Source organism: Paroedura picta, chromosome 11 (assembly GCF_049243985.1).
Source record: "Paroedura picta isolate Pp20150507F chromosome 11, Ppicta_v3.0, whole genome shotgun sequence".
In the NCBI taxonomy this organism is placed as follows: domain Eukaryota; kingdom Metazoa; phylum Chordata; class Lepidosauria; order Squamata; family Gekkonidae; genus Paroedura; species Paroedura picta.
Window position 1 is genome coordinate 43,296,223 of NC_135379.1, and position 12,027 is coordinate 43,308,249.

Here is a 12,027-nt window from a genome sequence, read left to right on the forward strand (position 1 = left end):
ATTGGTATTGTTGCCACTGGACTCAAACTTTGTTGTAGGTACAGCCTAAGATGCAGTCCTATGAACTTATTAGATAGGATGCTTCTGGATAGGGTTGCCATCTCTGGGTTGGGAAATCCCTGGAGACTTTAGAGTGGAGCTGGGAGTGGGAGGGGTTTGGATCAGGGAGGGACCTCAATGGAGTATAACGTTATGGAGTCCACCCTCCAAAGCAGCCATTTATTCCAGGAGAATGGATTCATTCGTTCGTTCATTCATTCATTCATTCATTCATTCCATTTTTATACCACCTACCCTTGCAGCTCAAGGCAGTTCAAACAGGACAGATACAACACAAACTCTGTAACTGCACCAACATCAACAACACTGACCATTTAATCATTAACCAATTAAACCATTTTACATTTTGACCATAACCGGGGAGATGGGTCAGATTGAAAATGCCCTGGGATCTGTCCAGTGGGCATATCTGATACGAGGGAGATGAGCTACAATTTTAGGGGATCCCCAGGTCTTTCCTGAAGTCCGGCCTTCCTTCTGAATCCATATGCAGACCAGCAAGATGCCACTTTTATCTAGATTTTTATTATAAATACAATAAAATGTTTTTATTAGAAATAAAACTTTGCAGAGGTAGGGAGCGGCCGATGTCAGTCACACAGAGCTCTTGGGAGCGATGAAAATAGAAGAGCTTTGCAGAAGCATATTCACCTGGGCAGGAGATTTGCAGAAGCGTATTCAGGTGGACAGTCTGAAGCAGTGCAACAAAATAGGATCTAGGAGCACCAACGAAGATTTAGGCCAGGCTGAGCTTCCGTGGGCATGCCCGCTTCCTCAGACAGGGATCATAAGAGTTCAGATATAATTTGCTTTCCCCTTATACCTGTACTCCTATGGCCCCCGCTGCATGCCTTGCATAAATCTCAACTGGCCTTAAAGGCGCTCCTGGACTCAAGTTCCGGGGTGCAAAAGCGCATGTTGCTGCATGCCTCGCTGACCAAACATTGCAAACCCATTCGAGGGGCCACGGCCGCCCCAGGCAGTCATATGCAAGATATGCCTGGACTTGAAGTCCCTGAGAAGAGGTGCGTGTGTGTGTGTTGGGGTGGAGTAGATGATCCTTAGTAGCCTCTTCCAGCTGGGCGTGTTTCCGATTCCTCGACGCGCGTGAACTACATTACCCAGCATGCCCGTCGTGCGCTCCTTCTGCGGAGCTCACGTGACCGGCCAGCTGCGCTATGGCGGAAGCAGAGAAGGTAAAGTGGAGCCGCGGCCGGAGGGATCCTTGCAGCCAACGGGGCGCGCCTTGGGCGCAGTGCTGCAGGGGACTGCAAAAGGGGGATGCGTGGCCTGCCCGGGGGCCTGTGGTGGGGGTGCCTCTGTGGGGGGCAGCAGAGGAGTCCAGTGCTAAGACAGAAGGTGTAGGTAGGGCTGCCCTGTGGGGCTGCCAACTCTGGCTTTGGAAATACCTGGGCAGTTGCGAGCAGAGTAGAGGGTTTAGGGTCCCTCCCATACATCCGTGTAGGAGTGCATGCTTGAAATCAGTAAATAATGATGAGCATCGTCTGCTCATGTGTAATGCCTGGAGATCTCTAGCCCCCACCTGGAGATTGGCAGCCCTGAAGAGGGGTTTGTTAAAGGAAACTTGGGCTTAGGGGGCATCGTTTGGCGCTGCATGCCGGCAAGTAATAAGGCGTCTGGCTTTAAAGGTGCGGATGTAATGAAGGCTGGTCCCTCGCTGAATCCAGCTGTGTGTCCAACTGTGTGTCTGGCCTGTGTCTGGCCTGCTGACGGATGTCATTGTTGCCAACAGCTAAGTGCTTGACCAAAACCCATTGGTTCCATTGAAATCAACAAGGTAATTTAAGATTGAAGCCCAGAGACTTTGATCTTGCCAGATTGTTGACTGGGATGTACAGCTTCAGTGGGCTTCATCTGAGGATTTATTATTTATTATATTTATTATATTTAGCCCAAAAGCTGCTGTAAATGGGCTGGAGCACAGCACATAAATATGGTTGTTGCTGTTATGGATTGGCAGTGTGGTCCTAAGCATGTAAATCCTGCATAATTCACTGGGACCTGCTTGCTAATGACCGTGGTTTAAGATGCTGCTGGAGAGTGCCTTTGAATGTACAGCTAAAGTCTGCCCCCCCTTGCTGCTAGATATCTGCAGCCAACACTTAGAATCAGAGTCAAATAATCAAAACAGAGGGTGTGATGCTAGCAGGCTTCATCTTATTCTTTGTTAACACGTTGGTTTTAATTCTTTTCACAACTGGAAAAGTGTCTTCCATTAATCACTAACTTGACGCTTTTATTGCCCCAGTGGTTTTGTAAATGACAACTGAACCCATAGTACTGATTAAATTCTCTAGCAAAGAATGATCATGCTGCATATCTGGACTTATAATGCCATTTACTAATTTGCGACTAATTTCCTTTCTCCTTATATCTGTGCTCTTATGATCCCTGCTCCATTGTCTGAGGAAGTGTGCATGCACAGGAAAGCTCACATCTTGAATAAATCTTTGTTGGTCTTAAGGGTGCCATCAGACTGAAATTCTGTTGTACTTCCTCTGACCAACACGGCTGTCCACTTGAATCTAAATAAATCAAGTCAACATGAAGGCTTTTGGAAACCTCTGAAAAAATGAGGTTTGGGGCTGTCTGTTTCTACACAATCTCATTCCATGCTATGGATATTATTGAAATTACAAGCCTATCCTCATTCCTGGAAACCTATAGAAGCAGGGGGTATGATTTATGACAGTTTTCCCTTAATGTATAGCTGGCTTTTCTCTCTGAGACTTAGGGCAGAGTACACAGTGTGAGAGAAGGCGGTCGACATCCAATTCAATAGGATTAGGATTGCCAAGATTAGAAACAGCACATAAAGTGGTATCGTAAAAGTGCAAAAATGGAATTGCTACAAGTACAATCCTAGAAAACAATGCAATAAGAGCAAGAAAATATGCACAGTAAACGATAGGATCAACTACAATCCTGTTCCTTTAACAAAGTGCCCTCTGGGTGGGTTTTTTTTTGGGGGGGGGGGTAGTATATTGCAAAAAGATGTGCTGAAATTAGTATGATGTATATTTGGTTTATTGTGGTTGAGACTGGACCGATTAAACTGGTTAGACTGGTTGCTCCTGTGAATGAAATATTCAAAGATGTGCAACGGCCTCACTTTCTCATCAAAACCAGAGTCCAGCAGCACCTTTAAGACCAACAAAGATTTATTCAGTGCATCAGCTTTCGAGTGCAAGCACTCTTCGTCAGACAAGGAACTCCTTACATGACAGGGAATATATAACAAAAATCAATTCTGTTACATCAGTAGACTGTGTTACACAACCAGATACAGCCAATGATAATTCTTTGTCAAAACAGCCAATCAATCCCCTGGAATTCAGTGTACTTTAAAAAAAACACAAGGAAAAACCAAACTGTCTGTGTCAGTGATCACACACTTGCACTCGAAAGCTCACGTCCTGAATAAATTTTTGTTGGTCTTAAAGGTGCTACTGGACTCTGATTTTATTGTGCTACTTCAGACCCATTTGAATCCACTTTCTCATTCTCATTCCGAATTCTGCTCCCCATTTGATTCCTTCCCACCCATCTTGTTTTGCTCATGTTTATCCGTTGTTATATTCCACTTATTGACTTTAAATTCCTTTGTGTTTGAATCCTTTTTGTCTCCACTCTTTTCTCTTGTTCCTCTTTGTTTACTTCATTGTTTTACCTTTTATCTCGGGCCGTCCTTCCTTTGACTATTTTTGTTTCTTAGTTCTGTCCCTCCCCTCTGTGGACCTTTCCTCTGAATCTCTTTGCTCTCCCCCCTTGCAAACATCTAAGGCCCATAAGAAGTACTTGAAAGACTCAAACATGTGGTTTGCTTTTCTTTCTTTAGATGAGTCTTCCCTTATGGACTTGTCTTTTTTTTTTTTAATTGTCACCGTTTACAAGATTCTTTTTTAGGAACAGCACCAAGAACTTGAGGAGCTGCATATATACTTTAACAATACTGCTGCTGCTTTTCAAAATGCTGCTCTGCATGCTTAACTGAACTAACTTAACTACAACAAAAGTTAACAGTTTAAGTCTTTCTCTTGAAAATGCAGTCCTATTATAGTTCTTTTTAAATTATTTTTTGGTAGCTGAGAGATACAAAAATCAATAGTTTTAAAAGCTGTGAAACTGATTTTTTTTAAAAGCCAGTTTTTCAAAATCCCAACAGGAAAGGTTTAATGCAGGATTTTTGGAAATGTGGGAACTGGCTGTAGTATTTGCGGCAGAGTGACAGCTGTCACAGTTCACTGCTGCTTGCTGCCTGTCATGGTTCACATGAGGATCAAAGGTATAGCCATGGGAGGAAGTTAAGTTTCCCATTAACTAGGAGAGGAATATCATCCTGGAAAAAGACATAGCGAACAGCTGGACAATTTGGAAGGGGAAACGAAATCTGAGTTTATTTCTTCCGTTGCTTCACAAATATTCTGTTTCTTCATTTGTTAAGGATACCGGGGAAAGTGGCTACCATTTTGTTAGCTATAATGAAGCATCCCAGAATGCTAATGTTGTTGTCCAAGGAGATGATCAAAATAGTGTTTTGTAATTGGTTTGTGCATAATGCTAGATCCCTGCAAAATATGGTTTGTTAATCAGGTCTCATGAATACACGTACTGCCTTCCCAGGTCCTTTTGTGATTTCACACTGCGCATGCACCAAAACAAAGGAGGGCTTGCAGTGATTGTGACCATCATTTGAAACGTGTAAGGCAAAACCATGGATTACAAGGCAGGAGGAAAGAAATGGCTTGAGAGAGAGGGACACTATGCAAGATTATGAAACCAACTCCATGCAGAAGAAGAAGAAGAGTTGGTTCTTATATGCCACTTTTCCCTACCCGAAGGAGGCTCAAAGCGGCTTACAGTCGCCTTCCCATTCCTCTCCCCACAACAGACACCCTGTGAGGTGGGTGAGGCTGAGAGAGCCCTGATATCACTGCTCGGTCAGAACAGTTTTATCAGTGCCACGGGGAGCCCTAGGTCACCCAGGTGGCTGCATGTGGGGGAGCGCAGAAGCGAACCTGGCATGCCAGATTAGAAGTCGGCACTCCTAACCACTACACCAAACTGGCATACAAACCACGGTTTGCAGGGAGCCCATTTTGTCTCTGAATGCAGCCATGTATTCTCAAAGTGATAATTTTCCTGATGCTACAATTTTGGGGTTTCTATTGGGTGGTCTTCTCTTGTGTTGTATATTTCACAAACACGTACTATTCATTTCTGCTCATTCCCGTAAGAATTTCATCCATTAAAAAATAGAGAAGTTGTAGGGCTTGGGGTGGCGACAACACTTTCCTCCTTAGCTCCTCATTCTGTCAAGACTGGCATCCACAGACCCAGTTGGGTGACTGATGCACCTTATGAAGAAGAAGAAAAAGAGTTGGTTTTTATACCCTGCTTTGCACTACCAGGGCCTGTGATGGCTGTATTTTCCCAGGAACTTGAACTGTTTTGGTCAGCCCTGTTCTGAGCTGTTTTATAGAAGTATAACACTGATTCCTAGTATGTGCCTGGCAGGTCTGAATGTTGGACCTCAGAGGACTCATTATGGCAAAGTGAGTGTGGAGCTTACCTTCAAAAATGGGTTCCACGGGACCCTTTTCCTGGAGGTGCTATCCAAAAACTTGCTCAAGGTGTTTGATTCTGCCTTAGTGGCGTATCTCCATTCCCTCTCGCGCACTGTGGCTTTTATTCATCTTCGTGTCAAAATATTACCTCGTACCGTTTGAAATGCCTTCTCTCCTGTGCAGGCTTTGTTTCTATCATGCCACTCTTGAAATGCTTACGCTCACTGTCGGCACATTAGTTGTAACCTTTTATTGCTATTGATAACCGTAAATACGTTAAGTAAATCTTCATTTTGCTGACCTCTTGGAGGAGGCATGGCATCAGCAGATTTTTTGCCACTGGACAGGTGAGAGATTAGCAAGAGGAGACTCAATTTCTTTTGTGTGTACGCGCGCACGTGCGCACACACACAATCCGTGCATGCATGTGACAGAAAGATTCATTGCCTTATAGGAAAGATGTTTTACAATCACACTTTCTTTGGTGGCTTGAGAAATTTAGGAGCAAGAATAATGTGTTTGGGTTTTTTTTTATGTGCAACTTTCCCAGCATTGTTGAATGGGTTTAATTTGGTTAATCCTTTAAAATGGAAATTCACAATTGAAGTCTCTCATGTAAAATAGCCTAACGCACATGAACGGTAATACCTAAAAGAAAGGGTCCAAAATCTGTTCCACATAATATATTTCTAGTAATGCCTTGGATGAGAAGCATATCTCATGGCTTAAGTGCCACTCAGCACTTAATACCCGCTCAGGGTGGCTGTCCCGCCCCTGAGTGCCTCCTCCTCCAACCGGCTTGCCTTTCTGTCTAGCGGCCAGCCAGTTGCCTTCTGCCCCCCACCCCTGTCCACCCCCTCCTCCCTCCACTTCCCTCCAAGGTTCGGAGGCTGCAGATCCCCTGCTGGTGAGTTCCCTTCCTGGGGGCCTGCAGCCTTTCCAGGTCCTGTGGGGAGGGAGAGGCCAGCCACAGAGTTCTTCCATCCCACCCCACCCCAATCTAGCACCTGTTGCATTCCTGAATGCAACGGGCTTGGCCCCTAGTAGGCAAATAAATGACAGTATATCAAACAGCACCATGCCCTGGATGGCAGAGCCTAGCCTGATCTCATCAGATAGTGGAAGTGAAGCCGTTTTGGCCCTAGATAGATTAAGGCGGGTAAGGTTGTAAATAATAAGGTTGTTTCTGCAACACTGGAGTTCAACTTGAAGGGGACTTTTCAACATCTGGCCTCATAGAGAGCTCTGGAGAACTTGAAAGTTCATACAGTCCTTTGTCATAAGTAGGCATGTGAATTAGAATCTCCCAAACGGAACCAAAGACTAATAAAGCCATCCAATCTGTTTTGGCTACTGGTATAGGGGACCTGACTAAAAGCCGCTATTCGGACATATTCAGCTATACGGGACAGCTGTCAGTTTCACTCCCCTCCCCCCTTCCAAGCAGGAGGGAATGAAAAGTATCACTGAAATGACTGCTGGCCATTTAAACATAGCAGCTTAACAAGTCCAGCAGCCATTTAAATCCTCCATTTTCCTATTTCATGCCCATCCTAGTGGCTTTCTATTGCTCGCAATTGTCAGTATGGTTCTTGTGGGGACAAATGAATACCACTGAGGTACAGCCTTCCTCAAGGGCAGGGGTCCTTGCTTCAATGGAAGAGACCTATCCCAGCAGAGAAAGGTTCCTTGCAGGGGTGGCAGGATCTGCCCTTAGTGAAATGGATCTTTTGGATCCAACCCAACCTGATCAAGGGAGGCACAACATATGCCTTTAGTGAACGTGAATGAGTTTGAGTATAATTTGCGGGAGGATCTATTTTGGAATGGCACCTTTTCTGGTTCTCAGATGGTACTGTATCCTGGTGCATTAATTGAAGGGCCAGAATTAAACAAATTAATATAGTGAATGACTAAATGTGCTGTTATATTTCTGCAATCGTTTGTGGGAAATCTTGGGGATTCAAGTGCAAAGAACTAGGCACTTCCTTTGCAAGAAAGGCTTCCTTCTTGAAGATTTACCCAGTTCTTAGACGGTGCAAACTTTGCAGCTGCTGGTTACTTTCAGGTCTCAGACAGCACTGTGACATTGATCTGGCACTATTTGTGTCATGAGCCCCAATAGAATTTCCAAATTTTAAATGTGTCTTTGGTGGCAGTTCAAATGTGGAGGAAGTTAGGGTGCTGCATATCCTGTGTTGCTTTTGCACATATATGTGCTGAGCAGGGGAGGACAGGAAGGTATGGCTGCTCAGCACTGGGGAGGATCATTTTTGAGCACAGGCACAACCAAAGATTCTGGCTCCTCCTCCTCCCCCTCCTCAAATTATTTTAATTCATTAATTACTAATTCAAGCATTTATACCCTGCTTTCCTCATGGTCCCAGGAGGCTTACAATTCTGGTGTCATGTGACTTCCAGCCTTTTATTTTGCAATTCATTGGGCTCTCGTGCTGCATCTCGGGAATTAACGGCAGGTCTCAGGCCTGCAAAATTTGAAGCTTGACGTGGATGGGTACAGAAATGCAAAAGGTGGTGTCTGTGGTCTATATTCTCAGCATCTCCTCAGTCAGGTCTGCCACTTAGCTTTTGCACCAACAGTAAGTATAAAGAAGATACAGCTGTAGATGCCAACATTTGTAACGTGTTCCTCTTTTTGTATGATTTTTCAGGAGCCCAAGAGTAATGAAGAATCTACAGATGAGTCCGAAGTAAGTTGCTTCATAGCCCCTTTGAGTTCATCCAGGTGTTCTGGTTGTCAGCGCCTTGTCAACAAACAGAGTGAAACATTCTCCTCTTTCTTCTCCTCTCCCCACCTCTTGCAGCTTTTCTGCTTCATTTCTGATTTGGAAGCTGGTGCTTGTTTACGGAGAAGCTATTATTGTTTTACGCCATGTGGTTTTTAAAGCTTTGATTAAAACCAGAGATCTGTGCTGCTGCCGAAATCGCAAAGCGGATGATATTTAAAAATATATATAAATATGGATGGTCACACAATTCGACTCTAATAATGAATCTTGACAGGGTGAATCTTGTCAGACGTTGAAACCCGGGTGCTGCCGTTCCTGTTTTGGGTAAATGAAAGTGAGATTGACACAAACAGTGTTGGTATATTACAGATTAAAATGCAATGGCTACTTAGCCATGCTGTGCCTCAAACTTATATTTGCTTCCGCCATTGATGCTTTGGAAGAGAACATTTGCAAAATATGATTTTCTGTATTGTTTATGCCAGCTTATTCATTGCACGTTTATTAATTCTAAAACTTTTCGAAACAATCACAGAAGCACTGTGTTCCGGGATTCTGGTCACCAGCAGATGAGTCATAGAGAGAGAGGGGTGTCCACTACCAAAGAGGGCAAGTCCCCTTGCCTCTGCTGATCCTTTTTCCGTGTCCCCACTTTGCTTCTGTGTAGTCAACCAGGGTAGGTGGGGAATGCTGGGATTCCACTTTGTGATTCCAGTTGCTGAAGTCTGCTCCAGCTTTCTGTGCTCCACCATCCATATTAAGATCTTCCAAATACCTATCTTCATATATCAGGTTGGAAATATACTGGTGACATTTACCATTTACTAATTCAGTGCTTCACAATGGAGCTAGGGACAGCCCTGTCCCCTTCCTGTGCTTTTTGACACACTTCTGTTGAAACCAGTGTCCATTGAGCATACTCAGATTTTAGATGTTCCTTGAGTGGCTCATTGGATTCTAGCCAGGAAATTTAGTAGTTCCCTCTTCCTCCTTCCCTCCCTCTGTTGTCTTCTTGCTGTCAAAATTTGGATGTATATTAAGGAGACAGTAAAAATAAATAATTGAAATGGAGCAGCCTTGTCCAGCCATCCCTAATTTTGGTGAGACAAGCACCGAAGAAGACCCTGGTGGGTTTTGTCCCCTCTCAGAATGCCATGAAATGCAGGTATATTCTGCGTTTGTTGCAAAATGCCATATTCCATAGCGTTGCATACCATGAAGCTGTGAACTTCATCTCTAGTAGTCGGCAAGTTCTAACACTGTTGATGTGCTGATCAGTTTCCAGGTGATTAAATTAATGCACATAAAACACTTTGGTGTAAATTAGCAGATTTATCACATAGATACGTGTGTCAAGCAAACCTTTCAAGGAGACAGCGATAGTGATTTCTGTCAACACTTTATGCAATTTTACCCGATCTTTTTTCTGTATCTGCACTTCAATTGAGTCTCTTTTATTTCGTAGCCTTTACATATGATTTTAGGGCATTATGAGCTTTTTCTTATCATGGAGGTAGGCTACTATTTATTCTTCCATGATATGATGAGCAAACAATAATCTGAAATGGTATTTTAATTCTCGGGAGGGAAAACTACTTTTGCTTGCAAAGTAAATTCCCTGCAATCTCCAAGCACTAGCTTCATTTCCTTAACTTTAGCATGTATCATTTTTTGAAATTGCATGTGTAATGTACATTTATTTTCCCTCTTTCAATTTCGATTCCTCCCCACCGAAAATAAAGAAGAAAATGATCTCATGTGTTACATCTGGGCAGATTTTTATTTCACGGAACAATCCTGGTTGCTGTACACTTTGGTTGGCTTTTGAGACATTTTTGTGTAGGGTCTTGGAGTCACCCCTTGGTGGCTGACTGGGTCATTTGGAGAGGGAAAGATAGCAATAGGAACTATTCATGAAATGAACAGAGGAAGACCAAATTATTGCTTTTCATATAGATTCTATATTTACCTAATGTGGTCTTGTGCTACAGATGACCCATGAAGTCCCTTCCAACTCTATTATTCTATGATTCTAGGTAAAATAGATCACAAAAGCTAGTGTCCAGTGGTATTTCAATTCCCTATTTTACACTACAGACTGCTTTTGAAAAGTTCTTGGTTTCCAAGGGACTTGCCACATGGTATGTCAGCAGATGCTTAAAAGCTAGCCCCCCCCCCTTTCGCTAGGGCATATGTAGCTCCATAGAGTTGGAAAGGATCTCATGGGCCATCTAGTCCAAGCCCCTGCACTATGCAGGACACTCACATCCCAATCGCTCATCTACTGTAACCTGCCACCCCATGCCTTCATAGAATCAGCTTCTCCGACAGATGGCTATCTAGCCTCTGTTTAAAAATTTCCAAAGATGGAGAACCCACCACCTCCTGAGAAAGCCTGTTCCACTGGGAAACCGCTCGAACTGTCAAGAACTTCTTCCGGATGTTCAGATGGAATTTCTTTTGAATTAATTTCATCCCATTCGTTCTGGTCTGCCCCTCTGTGGCAAGAGAGAACAATTCTGCTCCATCCTCTATATGGCACCCTTTTACATATTGGAAGATGGTTATCAGATCCCCTGTTAGTCGTCTCCTCACAAGGCTAAACAGACCAAGCTCCCCCAACCTTTCTTCCAGTTGTGCAATTCTGAGGATCCTGTGCATGATTTACAAATACAAAGTTGGAACCAGCCAGCTTGGGTGGGAAAAGAGAAGAGGGGGTCCACTTTGACCACTAACAAAGCTGTGCTGGTAATCATGGGATCTGCATGGACAAAAACCATTTAGAATGGGAACATGTCATGATTGAGCAAAAAAGGCTGGTTGGAGCCAGCTTCAAAACTCTAATTACCATTTTATGTCCATATCAATTTGATCAGGCATGAGGAGTAAAAGAAGACTCATTGTAGATCATCAGTAAAGCTAATTACTCCTTGGCCTTGGGCATGCCTTAAATGTAGAGAGAGATGTTTTGGTCTTCCCTTCATCTCTGGGCTGTGCTCAGGATGCAGATAGTGAGCCATCTCTCAAAGCTGGCCCAAGTCCCTCACTTTAGTGGAAATTATGACAGGCCCAAACCCTCATAGATCCAGATAATTTCTTCGACATGGTTTAACATGGCATCAGAATTTAAAATTGACAGAAAAGTAACAAAGAGGAAGTCTGCTGTAGGGAAACTAAAGGTTAATTTAACGAAAACATAGAAATAATTCATCATTTTGAGCCAGTGGCATGTAAATAATATATTGGAGCTTAAATGGGATCTTTTAATACATGAATTTTAAAAAACAAATTTGTGGCGATGTGTAACACAGATTATAATACACAGCGTGTTAGGATTGACTTCTAAACGAAGTGGACTTCTCTTTGGGTTTTTCTAGAATTCGCTGTTCTTGGGTGAAAATTAGATACTTAATTTAATGAGCTATTAATATTAACTAGAAGTGCCAATCCTGTTCAGAGTGCTATGGAATATATAAAATGTGAAAACGCTGCAGAGCATTCCATGTAAATGAAATGCAATTTGAAATACTGATGTATCAACAGAGTGTGTAATTGTGGCAGCCTGGAAATATTAATTTGTTGATGTGCTTGGACCAACACTGAAGGTTTTCCTTCCCTGTTGCTGCTGC

General features: G+C 43.3%; 1 protein-coding gene across 2 annotated transcripts in view; it reads left to right on the forward strand.

The window, feature by feature from the left end:
• Positions 1 to 1,171: 1,171 nt before the first annotated feature.
• VPS41 (VPS41 subunit of HOPS complex) overlaps positions 1,172 to 12,027 on the forward strand; it is a 117,834-nt gene continuing 106,978 nt past the window's right edge. The window contains exons 1-2 of one of the 2 annotated variants that reach the window (XM_077303547.1): positions 1,172 to 1,256; positions 8,321 to 8,359. In XM_077303547.1, coding sequence (XP_077159662.1) covers positions 1,239 to 1,256; positions 8,321 to 8,359 — 57 coding nt within the window. In that variant the 5' untranslated portion in view covers positions 1,172 to 1,238. Of the gene's footprint in view, positions 1,257 to 1,722; positions 1,859 to 8,320; positions 8,360 to 12,027 lie in introns of those variants that run through there. The other variant, XM_077303548.1, reaches the window with a different exon arrangement.